At 52.7% G+C, this 18,067-nt stretch overlaps 1 protein-coding gene across 1 annotated transcript in view; it reads left to right on the top strand.

Moving 5' to 3' along the window:
• Positions 1-15,622: 15,622 nt before the first annotated feature.
• The window catches only part of LOXL2 (lysyl oxidase like 2), a 52,485-nt gene continuing 50,040 nt past the window's right edge, over positions 15,623-18,067 (top strand). The window contains exon 1 of the mRNA XM_054174809.1: positions 15,623-16,042. Coding sequence (XP_054030784.1) covers positions 15,682-16,042 — 361 coding nt within the window. The 5' untranslated portion in view covers positions 15,623-15,681. The remainder of the gene's footprint in view (positions 16,043-18,067) is intronic.

Here is an 18,067-nt window from a genome sequence, read left to right as displayed (position 1 = left end):
AAAGCCCAAATGAGCCTCCTGAGGGCTTGCTGTGTCCCTCTCCCTGGGCACCAGCCCAGCGCCCTCAGCCTGTCCTCAGAGCTGCTCCAGCCCTTGGATCATCTTTGTGCTCCTCCTCTGGCCTCACTCCAGCAGCTCTGTGTCCTCCTTCTGCTGGGGGCACCAGACCTGGAGGCAGGATTCACAAGGTCCTTAGCTCCTTGCTGGCCCTATGGACATGAAGGGTGTTAATGGCATGGGGTCATCTCCTACATTCTGTGCCCAGGTCTGGAGGCCTCAATACAAGAAGGACATGGAGCTGATGGAGCAGGTCCAGAGGAGGCCACAAACATGATCATGGGGTTGGAGCAGCTCTGCTCAGAGGACAGGCTGAGGGAGCTGGAGGTGTTCAGCCTGGAGAAGAGAAATCTCCAGGAGGACCTTAGAGCTGCCTTCCAGTAGGTGAAGGCTCCAGGAAGGTTGGAGAGAGGCTATTTGCAAAGGCCTGCAGGGACAGGACCAGGGGCAACAGCTTCAAACTAGAGCAAAGCAGCTTTAGATTGGATGTAAGGAACAAGTTCTGCACCATGAGGGTGGTGGAACACTGCAACAGGTTGCCCAGGGAGGTGGTTGAGGCCCCATCCTTGGAGATATTCAAGGTGAAGCTCAGCAGGGCCCTGATCTGCTTGAGGATGTCCCTGCTGACTGCAGAGGGGGTTGGCCTGGATGACCTTTGGAGGCCCCTTCCAATCCAAACCATTCTATGGTTCCCCATCAGCACTCCCCTCTGCACCTCATGTCCTGGCCTTGCACTGAGCTCTCTCTGCAACCTCACCAAGTGGAATCTCTCTCCTTGACCTGATTGCTGCAGTTTCTGCCTTAGGGCAGAGCCCCTTGCAGACACTTGGCCTTGTTAGGACATCATCTGTGGCCTGCCACAGTGAATCAGCAGCAGAGATGCTCGAGCAGATGTTTCCAGAATGCCTTTTAAGGATGAGGAAGGATTTGCTGTGTGTGCCTGGGAGCAATGGAGAGCAGGATGTGGTGTTCCTGAGCATCCTCCTCCTCCTCACACAACCAAAAGGTCTCCTCCTGTTCAGTTCCTCCTCTCTTCTCCCTTCCTCCTGGACAGAACTTTCTTGATCCCAGCAAAACAGAGGTGAACTTGGTGCAGTAGGGTTAGTGCTTGGAGTTGATGATCCCAAGGGTCCTGCTGGGCAGGGTGGGAGGCCAGGCAGGTCTGCTCAGTGCTCTTACTGATGCTTGCAAATATCTGAGGGGTGGGTTTCAAGGAGAAGGTGCCAGGCTCTTGTCAATGGTGCCCTGTGACAGGACAAGGGGCAGCTGGCACGAGCTGCAGCCCAGGAGGCTCCAGCTTCACAGGAGGAGAAACTTCTTTGGTGTGAGGGTGCTGGAGGCCTGGAGCAGGCTGCCCAGAGAGGTTGTGGAGCCTCTTTCTCTGGAGGCTTTCAAGACCCATCTGGATGTGTTCCTGGGTGATCCTGCTTTGGCAGGGGGCTTGGACCTGATTGTCTCTGGAGGTCCCTTTCAGCTTCCACTATTCTGTGATTCAGGGCCAGAAATCCTTTCTGTGGCTGTTGCCCCCTGGCCACCGCGGCGGGGATGCAGAGGCTGTGCTGTTAGGAGGGGGCCTCTTGCCATCTAGTGGGAGGGGATGGGAACCTCCAGGACCTCTGCCAGCCCCTGGGATAACGACACAAAGTGCAGCTCTCCTCCCCAGACTCCTGGTGGTGGTGCCATGGCCAGGGAATCACTGCCCTGCAGGTGTGGCATTAGCTCACTCTGCTTTCCCCTTGGGACAGTTACCTCTGCTGGGTGAAGCTGGAGCTCTCCAACCCTTTTCCCCTCCAGGAATCTCACTCTTTTCACTTGCTTGTTTTAGGGGCAAGGCTTTGTCTACACCCTGCTGGACTCATCTCCTGGCTGGCTGAGCTGCTGTTGGAACCATGGAATAGTTTCAGTTAGAAAAGCCCTCCAAGATCAGCCAGTCCAAGCATTCCCCAACTCCACCGAGGCTGGGGCCAAGCCATGGCCCTCAGCACCACATCTCTGAGGCTTGGAAACCCCTCCAGGGATGGGGATTCAACCACCTCTGTGATTCTATGCTGTGAAAGGGATGGTGCTGGAGCTCCCCTGGGGCACCTGGAGCTCCTGATTCCCCCATCCCACAGCCTCCCAGGCACACCAGCAGCAAGCCTGTGGGAGCAGAGAGAGACCTGCAGGGTGCTCCAGCTGTGGTTTCCTTGCCTGGAGACGCTGTGGGATCACTCCACAGCTCTGTGAGTCCCTGAGAACGAATCTCCTCTTTCCAGCCCTGTGTCCATGGTGAGCAGCAGTGCAAGTCCCCAGCCCTGGTCAACAGCATCCTAGCAGCAAGCCAAGGGTTGGGAGTCTGGGAGGTCACTCAGGCCCTGCTGCTGGCAATCATGGACACCCCAGGAATCCAATCTGCCATTGGACTCTGCCCCCTTGCCCCCCTTTTGTTTGTGTGTGTGGGAGCTTTTCTGCCCCCCCTTTTTTTTGGGAGGGGAGTAGCTTTTCTGCCCCCCCCCTTTTTTTGGGAGGGGAGTAGCTTTTTTGCCCCTTTTTTGGGGGTGTGTGCTTTTCTGCCCCACCTTTTGGGGGGGGGGTGTTTGCTTTTTTGCTCCCTTTCTTGGGGGGGGGTTGTGTTTTTCTGCCCCCCTCTTTTTGGGGGGGGAGGCTCTGCCCCCTTTCTTTGGGTTTCTGCCATAGAAGAAGGGGGTTGCCAGCCCTCCCCTGAGCTCCAAAAGCAGGGCTCCAGCTCTGGGCTCTGACCCCTCGCAGGGGCTTTGCAGCAGGGTCAATCGGTGTGGAAGCTGCCACGCGTCAGCACCACCTCCTGCAGAGCCCTTGGCTCCCGTAGGGAATCTCCTCAGCCATCCCTGCAGGGAGCTTTGCGGCTCTGCTGGATGGGTGGGAAAGGGTCGAGCTGACCTGCGGCTCCAGAGTGTCTACAAGGGTGAAAAGAGAAGGTTTGGGGAGGCAATGAGCCTTCCCTTCTGAAAAGAACTGCAAAATGGGAGAGATTACAGAACCTAATGGTCTGTGCCTAATTCTGGGGAGCACGGAGCATGACTGGGGACTGCTTGGTCAAAACCAGTCTTGGCTGGTCCAGGCATCCAGGTGTGTCCTGCAGGCAGACTGGGGAAGGAAATCGCCCAGGCAAGGGATCTGCAGCTGAAATGGTGCTGGGCTCTGTGGCTGAGAGAGCCTCAGCTGCAGCTGGTACCTCTGCAGGTGGTGCTCATGGGAGGACACCTCCTGGGGGGCATCAGGAAAAGCGCCCAGGGCTGGGGAGGTTCTGCTGCCCCTCTGCTCTGCCCTGCCGAGACCACAGCTGCAATGCTGTGCCCAGTTTGGGGCTCCCCAGCTCAAGAGGGACAGAGACCTGCTGGAGAGAGCCCAGGGGAGGCTCTGAGGATGCTGAAGGGACTGCTATGGAAGAAGGCTGAGAGCCCTGGGGCTGTTTAGGCTGGAGAAGAGAAGGCTGAGAGGGGATTTGATCAATGTCTATCAATATCTGAGGGGTGGGGGTCAGGATGAAGGTGCCAGGCTCTGGTTGGTGCTGCCCAGTGACAGGATGAGGAACAACAGTGACAAGCTGGCACCCAGGAGGTTCCACCTGAACAGGAGGAGAAACTTGCTTGGTGTGAGGGTGCTGGAGGCCTGGAGCAGGCTGCCCAGGGAGGTTGTGGAGCCTCCTGGTGTGGAGAGCTTCCAACCCCACCCGGATGTGCTCCTGTGTGCCTTGCTCTTGCAGGGGGAGGTTGGACTCAATCTCTGAAGGTTCCTTCCAGCCTCTACCATTCTGTGTTTGAGTCAGGAGGAACTTGTGAAGGTCGAGGGGTAGGGAGGGTTGGGGGCTCTGTGCTTTCCTCCTGTTTGAGGGGCAGCAAACTCCACAGAGCCCAGAAAGCGATGAAGCGATGGTGGAGCAGCCCGGTGGGGCTGGCAAGTGGCTGCCTGCTGAGATGATTCAGCTGCAGTCTGAGCAGCATTTTTGTGCTCTGGCCTGTAAGATTTCTGGAGAGCTTTCCTGCGTTACTTTATCATGCCTCTTTCTTTTTTCTCAGTGCTCCTCTTCTGGTCTTACCCCGCTGCAAGATGAAGGGGGCAGCAGATTCCCTGAATCCAAGAGCGTTGCCTGGAAGCGCTGAGCTGCTGAGCTGCTGCTGCTGAATGTTTCTCTTTATGCGAGCAGCAAAGCCTGGCTGGCATTTGGTGCTCCTATCCTCACCCGACCCAGGCCCTCTGCAAACATTCCTGGGGCTGCCTGTCACGCTCCTCCCTGCCCTGCGCGGCAGCCGCTCGCATTCCTTCCCCTGGCCCTGCTGCTTCCTGCCGGGCTCAGACAGCTCTGCTCTCGGGGGCTCTGCTCTCGGGGGCTCTGCTCTCGGGGGCTCTGCTCTGACACCCGGGGGAATTGCATTGGGTTGAATTGAATTTTTTAATTATTTTTTTAAATTTCTTTTTTAAAAATTTATTTTTAAATTTATTTTTTAAATTTTTCTTTTAAATTTTTTAAATGTCTTTTTTAAAAATTTAATTTATTTTTTATTTACTTTTAAAAATTTCTTTTTAAATTTCTTTTTTAAATTTCTTTTTAATTTTTAAAAGTTCTTTAAATTATTTATTTATTTATTTACTTTTTTATTTCTTTACTTTTTTAAAATTTATTTTTAATTTTTAAAAAGTCTTTTAAATTTATTTTAAAAATTTCTTTACATTTTAAAATTTCTTTTTAAATTTTCTTTTAATTTTTAAAATTTATTTTTAATTTTTAAAATTTTAAAATTTATTTTAATTTCTTTTTTAATTTCTTTTTAATTTCTTTTAAAATTTCTTTTAAATTTTCTTTTTAAATTACTTTTTAAAATTATTTTTAAATTTATTTTAAAATTTCTTTTAAAAATTATTTTTAAATTTCTTTTAAAATTTCTTTTAAAAATTATTTTAAAATTTCTCTTAAAATTTCTTTTAAAAATTATTTTTAATTTTTTAAATTTCTTTTTTAATTTCTTTTTAAAATTTCTTTTAAAAATTTTTTAAAATTTATTTGTTAAATTTCTTTTTTACATTTCTTTTTTTAATTTATTTTTAAATTTCTTTTTTTAAATTATTTTTTATTTTTAATTTAAAAAAATTTTTTATTTTTTTATTTTTTATTTATTTTTAAATTTTTTCTTTTTAAAATTGGTTTCGGGTTTTATTTTCTTTTGGGATTTTTTGGTTGTTTTTCATTTTGGGTTTTATTTTGGTTTGGGTTTGGGGTTTTTTATTATTTTATTTTGGTTTTCTATTTTGTTTTGTTTTCTTTTTTTAAATGTTGGGGGTTTTAATTTTTTTTTACTTTTTTGTTGGTTTTAATTTTGTTTGTGTTTTTAATTTTTTAAAATTTTGTTTTTAATTTTGATTTTTCTTTTGGTGTTTTTTAATTTTATGTTTCTGGTTTTTATTTTTAAATAAAATTTATTTTATTGTTATATTTTTTATTCTTTTATTATTCTCCTTCTGCTCTCCTTCTTTATTTCCCTTTTCCTCTTCTGATGTCCCTGAGAAACATTGAGAAGTCCTGGCCTAGGCCTGACCCCCAAGATGATCCACCTGGGCAGGCAGTGGAATAGGTTGCTCAGGGAGGTTGGTGGAGTCAGCAGCCCTGGAGGTGGTCAAGAAATGTGTGGATAAGGCCCTTGGGGACTTGGTGACCTTAGGCTGCTGGTTGGACTTGGTCTGGGAGAGCTTTTTCCAGTAGAAACAACTCTGTGTTTCTGTGATGCTCTGCTGATTGATGATTGTGCTAATTGCAATTAGCATCAGCAGCGTTTCACCTCTTCCATGAGCAGCACCAGTGCAGGAGAATTGGGGCACTGAGAGCCACAATGAAAGTCCTGCTGCTGCTGCTCACCTCTCCTGAGAGCTTCCTTGGTGGTTGGAGGGGGAAAGCCAAGTGGCATCTTGGGTTTAAGTCTGGACATCTAAAGGGTGGTGGCCATGAGGATGGGGTTGGGCTCTTGTCAGGGGTGCCCAGGGACAAGCCAAGGGGCACAAACTAAACCCAGGAGGTTCCAGCTGAACAGGAGGAGAAGCTTCTTTATTGTGAGGGTGCTGGAGGCCTGGAGCAGGCTGCCCAGAGAGGTTGTGGAGTCTCCTTGTGCGGAGAGCTTCCAACCCCTTCTGGCCGTTGTGATCCTGGGCAAGCTGCCCCCTGACCAGATGGTCTCCAGAAGTGCCTTCCAACCCTTCCCTTTCTGTGATTCCATCATAATCTGTATCACAACATGAAGCTGCTTTCCTTTCTAAATGCTGGTGTGGGGTTTTTTCTTCCTCCTTTAACACTGGGGAGCTGCCTGCAGGAGGCTTTGTCTACCCAGAGGGCTGTGGACATCACCACCCTGTTAATATTGCCAGCTGCAGTAGTGCACTCTGCACTCAGCAGCAGTGGTGGAGCCACTCTTGTGCTGGGCTGAACCCCCAGTTCTGGACCACAGATTCACAGAATGGTTTGGGTTGGGAAGGACCTTAAAGCTCATCCAGTTTCAGGCTGGATGAGGCCTTGAGCAACTGAATCTAATTGAGAGTCTCTGCCCTGCTGAGACCACAGCTGGAGCTCTGTGTCCAGTTCTGGAGCCTCTGTCCCAGGAAGGATCTGGAGGTGCTGGAAGGTGTCCAGAGCAGGGCCACGAGGAGGAGCAGAGGGCTGGAGCTGCTCTGCTGTGAGGACAGACTGAGGGAGTTGGGGCTGTTCAGTCTGGAGAGGAGAAGGTTCTGAGGAGACCTTCTTGTGGCCTTCCAGCATCTGAAGGGGGCTACAGGAAAGCTGGGGAGGGACTTTAGAGGGTGTCAGGGAGGGATAGGACTGGGGGGGATGGAGCAAAACTTGAAGTGGGGAGATGCAGTTTGGATGTGAGGAAAAAGTTCTTCTCCATGAGGGTGGTGAGAGCCTGGCACAGGTTGCCCAGGGAGGTGGTGGAAGCCTCATCCCTGGAGGATTTGAAGGCCAGGCTGGATGTGGCTGTGAGCAACCTGCGGTGGTGTGAGGTGTCCCTGGCCATGGCAGGGGGCTTGGAACTGGCTGAGCCTTGAGGTCCCTTCCAACCCTGACAGTTCTCTGAGTGGTGTCCCTGCCCATGGCAGGGAGGTTGGAGCAGATGATCCCTGAGGTCCCTTCCAACCTGAGCCATTCTGGGAAAGCCAAGCCTCTGTTTTCTTACTTTCATGGCTACAGAGAACAGAAATGGTCAGAATTGTGATCAGGCATTAAAAGCCTAAATGGAAGGAGGTGGAGGGGGGAGGGGTTAAGAGGACACTTTTCACCCCAGCTTGAAACCCTCCAGCTGAAAACTTTGCAGGAGTTTTCCACTTGCCTCAGAATGAAGCTGGAGGCAGAATAAATCCAAAGTGAAGAACAGAATCCAGCTGATGTAGCTGCTCCTTGTTGACAGAAGAGCTGTTTCCACTAGCTCAGACCAGTGTCACCATTTCACTGCTGGCACCACAGAGGCTCTGAATGCTCTGACACAGCAGAGCTCAGGGGAAGTTGATTTGTCTGTCTGGGGGTTTGGCTTTAATGATGAGTTTGAGGTTTAGTACCTGGGGGCATGGAGGAGAACGGAGTCGCTCAGGCTGCAGAGCTGGGAGCCTTGGTTTGAGCTCTTGGAGGGCTGAGTTTTAACTTTAGTCATTTCTGAGCTTGGATGATCCTGAGCTTGGATGATTCTGAGCTTGTAAGTTGAATAATTCTGAGCTTGGAAAATTATGAGGGTATTTCTTTAATGGGCTAATTCTGAGTTTTCAAATGGACTGACTCTGAGCTTGGATGATTCTGAGCTCTTAAATGGACTAATTCTGAGCTTGGATGGTTCTGAGCTTTCAAATGGACTAATTCTGAGCTTGGATGGTTCTGAGCTTTCAAATGGACTGAGCTTGGATGATTCTGAGCTTTCAAATGGACTAACTCTGAGCTTGGATGGTTCTGAGCTTTTAAATGGACTAATTCTGAGCTTGGATGGTTCTGAGCTTTCAAATGGACTAATTCTGAGCTTGGATGGTTCTGAGCTTTCAAATGGACTAACTCTGAGCTTGGATGATTCTGAGCTTTTAAATGGACTAATTCTGAGCTTGGATGGTTCTGGGCTTTCAAATGGACTAATTCTGAGCTTGGATGGTTCTGAGCTTTCAAATGGACTAATTCTGAGCTTGGATGATTCTGAGCTTTCAAATGGACTAACTCTGAGCTTGGATGGTTCTGAGCTTTCAAATGGACTAATTCTGAGCTTGGATGGTTCTGAGCTTTCAAATGGACTAATTCTGAGCTTGGATGATTCTGAGCTTTCAAATGGACTAATTCTGAGCTTGGATGATTCTGAGCTTTCAAATGGACTAACTCTGAGCTTGGATGGTTCTGAGCTTTCAAATGGACTAATTCTGAGCTTGGATGGTTCTGAGCTTTCAAATGGACTAATTCTGAGCTTGGATGGTTCTGAGCTTTGAAATGGACTAATTCTGAGCTTGGATGGTTCTGAGCTTTCAAATGGACTAATTCTGAGCTTGGATGGTTCTGAGCTTTCAAATGGACTAATTCTGAGCTTGGATGGTTCTGAGCTTTCAAATGGACTAATTCTGAGCTTGGATGGTTCTGAGCTTTCAAATGGACTAATTCTGAGCTTGGATGGTTCTGAGCTTTCAAATGGACTAATTCTGAGCTTGGATGGTTCTGAGCTTTCAAATGGACTAACTCTGAGCTTGGATGGTTCTGAGCTTTCAAATGGACTAATTCTGAGCTTTCAAATGGCCTGGTTTTGAGCTTGAACAATTCTGAGTTTTGGTTGTTTCTAACTGAGTAATTCTGAGCTTGGATAACTCTGAGCTTGAGTTACTCTGAGCTTGAGGAGTTTGGGCTTTCAAAAAGCAGCACTTCTGAGCTTCAATAATTCTGAGTTCTCCCCTGGGCTCTTGGCAAAGAGCTGTTGCTGGCTGCTGAAGGGTTAAGGTGGACCCTCGCTGGGGAGGTGCCGCGCTGCAAACCCCTCCAAACCCCAGCACGGGCTGGAAGCTTGAAGCTGCTCTCCTGCAAGACCCTGCCACCGGGTAGGGTGGGCAGAGCTCAGCGCCGAGAGGCTCTGGATCAGGCTGGGGATGCACAAAGCCTGCTGTGAGCCTGGTTTATTGCGCTGCCGTTGAGGTGATTCTTAACCTTCCTTCTCCGGGAAGGTCCTGAGCGAACATTCCTGCTCCTAACCTTGCTCCTGCCTTGCAGCTTCGGTTCGATGATGGAGGGTTACTTTTTAAACTGTTTTCTTTTTCCCACCCCCCCCTTCCCCCCTTCTTTTCTGCTCCCGGTCCTGCTCGGATTACAAGCCCATGATATCACCCAGCCCTGAGCCCCGGCTTGAAGGGGCTGGGTCTTGGGAGGGGTTTGCTTGCCTGACTTCTAGTGAAATTGGCCAGGAAGCAGCAGCTCCTTCAGCACATTTCCCTGCCTGCAGGATATTTGATTTTATGTTGGGGTTTCTACCTCCCCCAGCCCGGAGGGGACCGCTCGGACGGAGAGCTCAGCCCAGGAGAAAGAACTTCATGAAGCAGGACGAGCCCCGGGTCACCCCCAGCGCTGCCTACCACTAACTCCCGAGGTAAAGCCAGTCCTGGAGGGGGAGGAAAAAAGGGGCTGCAAAGCTCTACCGGGGGAATTATTGCTGGAGAGGAAAGGGTTGATGGATGAGCTTCAACACTTCGAATCTGCTCTCGCTTCGGGGCTGAGAGTTTGCTCTCTGCTGCTTCCCCCCCTTCCTCGGAAGGGATTTTCTGTCTCCCCCCCTGCTGCTTCGCTCTGAAAGATGAGGTTTAGACAGAAGAAGGCTCGGCAGAGGGTTGGGGTTCCCCCCCCCCCCTCATTCTTGTCCCCTGAGGCTTGGTTTGGCAGGGGCGGGGTGGCACAGACCTTTGCCGGCGCTTTGCAGAGATGTTGGGATGAAGTTCAAGGCTTCTTTTGGTGGATTCTGCTTTTGCTCCCCGGGCTTGCTTGCAGGCAAAGCACAAAAGGAAGGGGGTGGAGGGGGAATCAAAATCCTCGAATGGTTTTAGCTGGTTTCAGATCATCCAAGCCCAACCATCCTCTCGCTCTGCTAAAGCTGGGGCTAAGCCATGGCCCTCGGCACCACATCCCTACGGCTTCCAAGCACCTCCAGGGATGGGGATTCAGCTACCTCCCCGGGCAGCCTGGGCCAGGCTTTGAGAGACCCTTCAGTGAAGAAGCTGCTTCTGGTGTCCAACCTAAACCTCCTCTGGGGCAGCCTGAGGTCAAAAAGGACTTGCTGCAAACAGCCTGCAAGCCCAGGCAGTGCTTTTTCTGTGCTCCACTCCGGAGCAGCGAGCTGCAGCTCCATGCCAGCAGCATTGTGTAAGTGTCAGCAGCACCACTCCAGAGGCAGTTTGAATTCTCCTCTCTGGAGAACTCTTTTTTTTTTTTCATCCCTTTCAGAGCAAAAGGCTCCAGTGCAGATGTTTCTCATTGGCAGAAGGTGCAAAACAATCCTTGCTGGAAAAAGAAATCCACTTCTGTGCTGCCTTTGCTTGGGCTTCGCAGCCCCTTGCAAAACAGCCCTCAGCCTGCCAGCAGCTGGTCAGGGAGCTGGGGACAGAGTTTGTGAGCAGGGCCTCCTGTGACAGGACGAGGGGAGATGGCTTGAAACTGGAAAAGGGGAGATTCAGGCTGCAGGGAAGGGAGAAATGTTTGATGCTGAGGGTGGTGAGAGCCTGGCCCAGGCTGTCCAAAGAGGTTGGAGCTGCCCCATCCCTGGCACCGTTGCAGGTCAGGTTGTGTGGGGCTCTGAGCAGCCTGCTCTGGCTGGGGATGTCCCTGCTGGCTGCAGGGGGCTTGGACTGGATGAGTCCATTGCCATGGTTCTATGACATCTAGCCCTGGCTAGCTCTGTTCATGTTCTGGCAGTGTCTCAAGTGGGGATTTTCACCTGGTACCTTTGTGTAGGGTCTTGGTTTCTGAACCTATTGCCTCTGCTTCATGCATCAAGGAATGGGGTTGAGTTGGAAGGGACCTCAAAGCTCACCCAGTGCCAACCCCTTGCCATGGGCAGGGACACCTCCCCTCAGCCCAGCTTGCTCAAGGCCTCATCCAGCCTGGCCTTGAACACCTCCAGGGAGGAGGCAGCCCCCTGCTCCAGCCAGGAAAGCATCCAGATGGGTTTGGAAAGTCTCCACACCAGGAGACTCCACAACCTCTCTGGGCAGCCTGCTCCAGGCCTCCAGCACCCTCACACCAAACAACTTTCTCCTCCTCTTCAGGTGGAGCCTCCTGGGTGCCAGCTTGTCCCTGTTCCTGGTCTTGTCATTGGGCATCACCAACCAGAGCCTGGCACCTTCATCCTGACCCCCACCCCTCAGATATTGATAGACATTGATCAAATCCCCTCTCAGCCTTCTCTTCTCCAGCCTTAACAGCCCCAGGGCTCTCAGCCTTCCTCCACAGCAGTTCCTTCAGCATCCTCAGAGCCTCCCCTGGGCTCTCTCCAGCAGATCCCTGTCCCTCTTGCTTTGGGTTTGGGGAGATGAAGATCCTGTTGCTGTCACTCACTGAGGCTCTGAAGAGGCAAAAGCTGAGTGTTGTGTTGGAACTGAACTGTCCCACACTCTCCTGTGAGCCTGTGGCCATCTGCTCCCTTCAAGGCTTCAGGCTGGAGTCCTGAAAAGGGCTGAGTCAGCAGCTAGCAGCAGCCTGCCTTCCAGCCTTAAGTTACACATTAATGTGGTGATGGAGAATTGTCTCATGGCCTCAACTACAGGATGGGGAGCCAGCAGACCCACAGTATTTTCCTACCCTCTCCACTGACTTAATCTGATGGCTTTTTAATGGTCTGTCTTGGATTCTTTTGAATGGGGAGACCAAAATGTGTGCTTCTAGGATGACATCACTCCTAAGTCTGGAGGCTGTTACAGAGGGGGGGAGAGAGTGTGAGGGGAGGAATGAGCTCTCCAAGAAAGGCAACAGCCACCAAAAGCCAACCAGCCTGCCAGTCTGAGCTTCAGTTTGGCCTTAGCATGTTCAGCCTTGTGCAGCTTGCTTTGAGGTGGGGGCTCAGCAGAGGATCCCCTCCCTGCCCCTGCTGCCCACACTGCTGGGGGTCAGCCCAGGACAGGCTGGGGCTGGGCTGGCAGCGCTTGGTGCCAGTTCCTGTCTAGCTTTTTGCAGCCCCAGGTCAATCATAGAACCAAGCAGGTTGGAAAAGACCTCAGGGATCAGCAAGGCCAAGCTATCACCTATCCCCTAACACCTCCTGACAACTGAGCCATGGCTCCAAGGGCCACATCCAAGCCTTTCTTGAACACCTCCAGGGCTGGGGGCTCCACCACCTCCCTGGGCAGCACATCCCAGTGGCCAATTCCTCTTTCTGGGAAGAACTTTCTCCTCACCTCCAGCCTAAACCTCCCCTGGCACAGCTTGAGACTGTGTCCTCTTGTTCTGGTGCTGGGTGCCTGGGAGAAGAGACCAACCCCCACCTGGTTGCAGCCTCCATTCAGGAAGTTGTAGAGAGCAGTAAGGTCTCCCCTGAGCCTCCTCTTCTCCAGGCTAAGCAACCCCAGCTCCCTCAGCCTCTTCTTATAGGCAAGCCCAGTACCTGCCATGGGAGGGAAGGCTGAGAGCTGGGTTTGTGCAGCCTGGAGAGGAGAAGGCTCAGGGAAGACCTTATTGCCATGGAGCAGGACATGAAGGGAGGCTGCCAGGAGGATGGAGACTCCCTTTTGACAAGGAGTCCCATGGAGGAGGCAGGGAAGGGGTGATGGGGACAAGTTGCTGCTGGGGAGATTCCCATTGGAATCCAGGAGAAAAAGTTTCACCTTGGCCATTGGAATCCTCTCCCAAGGGAAGCAGTGGAGTCCCCCCTGCATTGGCCACTTTTCAGCTTGCCAGGCTGCTGGGCCAGCTCATTGCAACTCCATCACCTTAGGAAGGTTGGAGCAGAAGATCTCCTTTCCACAAGCCCTATGAGGAGAGGCTGAGGGAGCTGGGGTTGCTTAGCCTGGAGGAGAGGAGGCTCAGGGGAGCCAGCAGTGTGCCCAGGTGGTCAAGAAGGCCAAGGGCATCCTGGCCTGCATCAGGAGCAGTGTGGCCAGCAAGATCAGGGAGCTCATCCTGCCCTGTGCTCAGCACTGGTTAGGCCACACCTGGAGTCCTGTGTCCAGTTCTGGGCTTCTCTGTTCAGGAAAGATGTTGAGCTGCTGGAAGGTGTCCAGAGAAGGGCAACAAAGCTGGGGAGGGGTCTGGAGCACAGCCCTGGGAGGAGAGGCTGAGGGAGCTGGGGTTGCTTAGCCTGGAGAAGAGGAGGCTCAGGGGAGACCTTCTTGCTCTCTCCAACTCCCTGAAGGGAGGTTGTAGCCTGGAGGGGGTTGGGCTCTTCTCCCAGGCACCCAGCACCAGAACAAGAGGACACAGTCTCAAGCTGTGCCAGGGGAGGTTTAGGCTGGAGGTGAGGAGAAAGCTCTTCCCAGAGAGAGTTGTTAGCCACTGGAATGTGCTGCCCAGGGAGGTGGTGGAGTCCCCATCCCTGGAGGGGTTCGAGAGGGGATTGGATGTGGCCCTTGGAGCCATGGTTTAGTTGTCAGGAGGTGCTGGGTGCCAGCTTGGACTTGATGATCCCTGAGGTCTTTTCCCACCTCACTGATTCTGTGACCCTTGGGGTGCCTTCCAACCTGGCATCCTGTGTTGCTGCAGGCCAGTTCCTGCCTGGGTTCAAATTCCACAGGCTTCTGCTGCTCCTGACCTTGTGCCTTCCGTCTTGAATGGTCTCTCTGAAGCCACCTCAATAAACAGGAGCTCTGGGGATGGGAGGTGTTCTTTCTGGGGCCATGTGAGCACTGTGCAGGCTTTGTCTCTCCATGGTTGAAGCGTGGAACTATTTTGGAGCAGATGGTAACACGACCTGGAGGATGGGAGGGGGAGGAAAACCCAGGCTGTGGCTGCTAGAGCACACTGCAGGGCTGTCTCCTGAAGCAATGCAGGCTTCTGATCCTAGGGAGGAATCCTCTGGGATTCCTTCCTGCAGGTGGAATTGGGACCAGGAGGGAGGTTTCTGGAGGTTTTTCCCAGTATCCTTAAGCAGGGCTGGGCCCTCAGGTTGCCCCTCCTGATAGAGATGATGTAAGGAGGACAGGGAACTCTTGGAACTGCTCCAGAGGAGGCCACAAAGATGAGCAGAGGGCTGGAGAACCTGTCCTCCTGGGGCCAGGCTGGGAGAGCTGGAGTTTGTTCAGCCTGGAGAAGAGAAGGTTCCAGGGAGACCTCACAACAGCCTCCCAGTACCTGAAGGAGGCTCCAGGAGAGCTGGGGAAGGACTCTTGACTAGGGCTTGTAGGGATAGGACAAGGAGCAATGGACTGAAGCTAGAGGAGGGCAGGTTGAGACTGGAGATGAGGAGGAAATTCTTCCCAGTGAGGGTGGGGAGACACTGGCACAGGTTGCCCAGGGGAGGTTGTGGATGCTCCCTCCCTGGAGGTGTGCTTGAGGCCAGGCTGGATGGGACCTGGAGCAGCCTGGGCTGGCAGGAGGCCACTTACAAGTCTCAGTCTCACTGTGAAAGTAGGAGGGGATTCAATTGTGTCCTGCTCTGGCTTGAACCAAGGGTTGCTGGAGCTTGCTGGAGGACACTGAGCTGCTGGATTCCCAGAGGCTGAGGAAAATCCAACTGTCAGCACTTGAGATCTGGAGACTTTTATCCTGCAAAACAAAAGCCAACCCAATCCACCACCACCACCAAGCAGCAGCAGCAGCAGCAGCAGCAGCATTAGTTTCCAGCTGAAATTATTTAGCACATGGAGCAAAACTTACAAATGGTTTTAGTGTGGTGTTGTCCTGTTGGGGTTTGGGATGGGGTTGGTTGGTTTGGGGCTGGGTTGGTTGTGTTTTGTTCCACTTTGTTCATCCATTCCACAAGAAATAATTGGCTTTGCCCCTGGGGGAGCTGCCCCTGCCTCTGGGGGGCTGCCCCTGCCTCTGGGGGCTGCCCCTGCCTCCTTTAGGTGAACCTGCCTTAGCCAGAGTGTTTGGACTCAATGACCTCACAGAATAGATCTGGTTGGGAGAGAGCTCCAAGCTCATCCAGTCCAACCCTCGACCCAGCTCTGAAGGGTCAACCCTAAACCACATCCCTAAGCACCAGGTCCCCAAGCTGCTTGTTCACCCCCAGGGATGGGGACTCCAGCACTGCCCTGGGCAGACCATTCCAGTGTTTGAGAACCCTCTCTGTGAAGAAACATTTCCTAGCCTCCAGCCTGAACCTCCCCTGGGGCAGCTTGGAATCATTTCCTCTGCTCCTGTCTCTTGCCACCGAGGAGCAGAGGCTGCCCCCTCCTAGCTCCAACCTCCCTCAGGGACAATGTAGAGAGCAATGAGGTCTCCCTCAGCCTCCTCTTCTCCAGCCTGGACACCCCCAGCTCCCTCAGCTGATCCTCACAGGTCAGAAGGGAGCTCTGGAGGCCGTTCTGTGATGCAGGCAGCCCTGGACAGTGTCTCTTGCCCTGCTGAAGCAAGGGCTCTAAAATCCCCATCAACCCCATGCTTCACTCAACCTTCTCTTCCATTTCAGGACCTGCCTGCACTGACCAGCAGCTGCTAGCAAGAGGATTTGGCTCTGGGCACCGTGAGCACTGAGCATGGAGCCACTGCTGGGCTTTCCCCACGACCACTGCCTCCTCTTGCTCCTCTTCGCCTCCCTGAGCCCGCCGGGCTTCGCCCAGTACGAGCACTGGCCTTACCTCCCTGGCTACCCTGAGCCGCCCCCCCAGGTGTACCAACCCCCCCAGAGACCAGCAGACGTCCCCAAGATCCAGCTGAGGCTGGCAGGGCAGAAGAGGAAGCACAATGAAGGCAGGGTGGAGGTGTTCTACAACGGGGAGTGGGGCACGGTGTGCGACGACGACTTCTCCATCCACGCGGCGCACGTGGTCTGCAGGGAGCTGGGCTACGTGGAGGCTGTCTCTTGGCTACCCAGCTCCAAGTATGGCAAAGGAGAAGGTAAAGTCACTCCAGAGCAGGAGAGTGGGCACCAGCTGGCTCTCCAAGCCTTCTCCCAGGCTGCCCAGGGAGGTGGTGGAAGCCTCATCCCTGGAGGTGTTTGCAGCCAGGCTGGAGGTGGCTGTGAGCAACCTGCTGCGGTGTGAGGTGTCCCTGGCCACGGCAGGGGGTTGGGACTGGCTGAGCCTTGAGGTCCCTTCCAGCCCTGACAATTCTATGGTTCTATGATCCTTCACACACACAGAGAATCAACCAGGTTGGGAAAGACCTCAGAGACCATAGAATCACAGAAGTGTCAGGGTTGGAAGGGACCTCAAGGCTCAGCCAGTTCCAACCCCCATGGGCAGGGACTCCTCACACCAGATCAGGTTGCTCAGTGATCATCAAGTCCAACCTATTACCTAATCCAACCAACTACCCAACACCTCCTGACAACCAAACCATGGCTCCAAGGGTCACACCCAAGCCTTTTCTGCACACCTCCAGGGCTGGGGACTCCACCACCTCCCTGGGCAGCACATCCCAGTGGCCAATTCCTCTTTCTGGGAAGAACATTTTCCTCCCCTCCAGCCTAAACCTCCCCTGGCACAGCTTGAGACTGTGGCCTCTTGTTCTGGTGCTGGTTGCCTGCCTGGGAGAAGAGACCAACCCCCACCTGGCTCCAACCTCCCTTCAGGGAGTTGCAGAGAGCAAGAAGGTCTCCCCTGAGCCTCCTCTTCTCCAAGCTAAGCAACCCCAGCTCCCTCAGCCTCTCCTCACAGGGCTGTGCTCCAGACCCCTCCCCAGCTTTGTTGCCCTTCTCTGGACACCTTCAAGTCTCTCAATGTCCTTCTTAACCTGAGGAGCCCGAACTGGACACAGGACTCCAGGTATGGCCTAACCAGTGCTGAGCACAGGGCACAATGACTTCCCTGCTCCTGCTGGCCACACTGTTCCTGACCCAGGCCAGGATGCCCTTGGCCTTCTTGGCCCCCTGGGCAAGAATTCGAGGTGGAGAGGAGGTTTGAGGGTGGCAAAGGTGAGCAGAGGGCTGGAGCATCCTTTCCAGGCTGGGGATTCTGCTTCTCTGCTGTGCTCTGCTGGGGCCAGATCTGGAGTCCCACAGCACAGACAGGGACCTGGTGGAGAGGGGCCAGAGGAGGCCACAGCAATGCTGGCAGGGCTGGAAGGGCTCTGCTGTGAGGCCAGGCTGAGAGAGTTGGGGTTGTTCAACCTGGAGAAGAGAAGGCTCCAGGGAGACCTTCTGGTGGCCTTGCAGTACCTGAAGGGGCTACAAGAGATGCTGGAGAGGGACTTTTGTTACAGGGGTTGGAAGTGATAGGACAAGGGGCAGGAACTAGAGCAGGGGGCATTTAGGTTGGACATCAGGAGGAAGTTCTTGACTGTGAGGGTGGTGGAACACTGGAGCAGGTTGTGCAGGGATGTGGTTGAGGTGCCAGCCCTAGGGACATTCAAGGTCAGGTTTGATTAGGTTCTGAGCGACCTGCTCTAGTTGGGGATGTCCCTGCTGCCTGCAGGGGGGTTGGACAAGAGGACCTTTAAGGTCCCTTCCAACCCAAACCACTCTATGAAGCCGTGGGCACAGTCAGGAAGCTCCAGGAGGTGGCAAATGTTTGTCAGCAGCATTTCAGGGGACTTAGCTCCATCCTTGTCTGCTGCTAGCTAAATGTTGACCTATGGAGATGCCAACACTGCAGCCTGGCAGGCTGGTGGAAGCCACAGCCAGGCTGTTTGCACTGCAGCAGGGGCTGTGTGTGTCTGTCACTTAGCACCACTCAGTGCTCACACCTATAAAGTTGCCCATAAAAGAAGTGTGAGCAGGGACTTGGCTGGAAGGGGAAACCTTCAGTGCTGGGCCAAGCTGTGGGGTTTGGCTCTTGGAGGGGAGAGAGGAGGAGGTTTCAAAGTGAGAGAGTGAGGCCATGGCATTTGAAAGCCAACCAGAAGCAGGCTGCTATGGGATTTAAGCCCTGGAGTTGAATTGAAGACTTTGGAGTGCTGGTGGGCAGCAAGTTCTGCATGGGC

Source organism: Dryobates pubescens, chromosome 31 (genome assembly GCF_014839835.1).
Source record: "Dryobates pubescens isolate bDryPub1 chromosome 31, bDryPub1.pri, whole genome shotgun sequence".
Taxonomy (NCBI): domain Eukaryota; kingdom Metazoa; phylum Chordata; class Aves; order Piciformes; family Picidae; genus Dryobates; species Dryobates pubescens.
The sequence above is the reverse complement of the archived record's forward strand: the minus strand, read 5'-3'. Positions and strand labels throughout refer to the sequence as shown.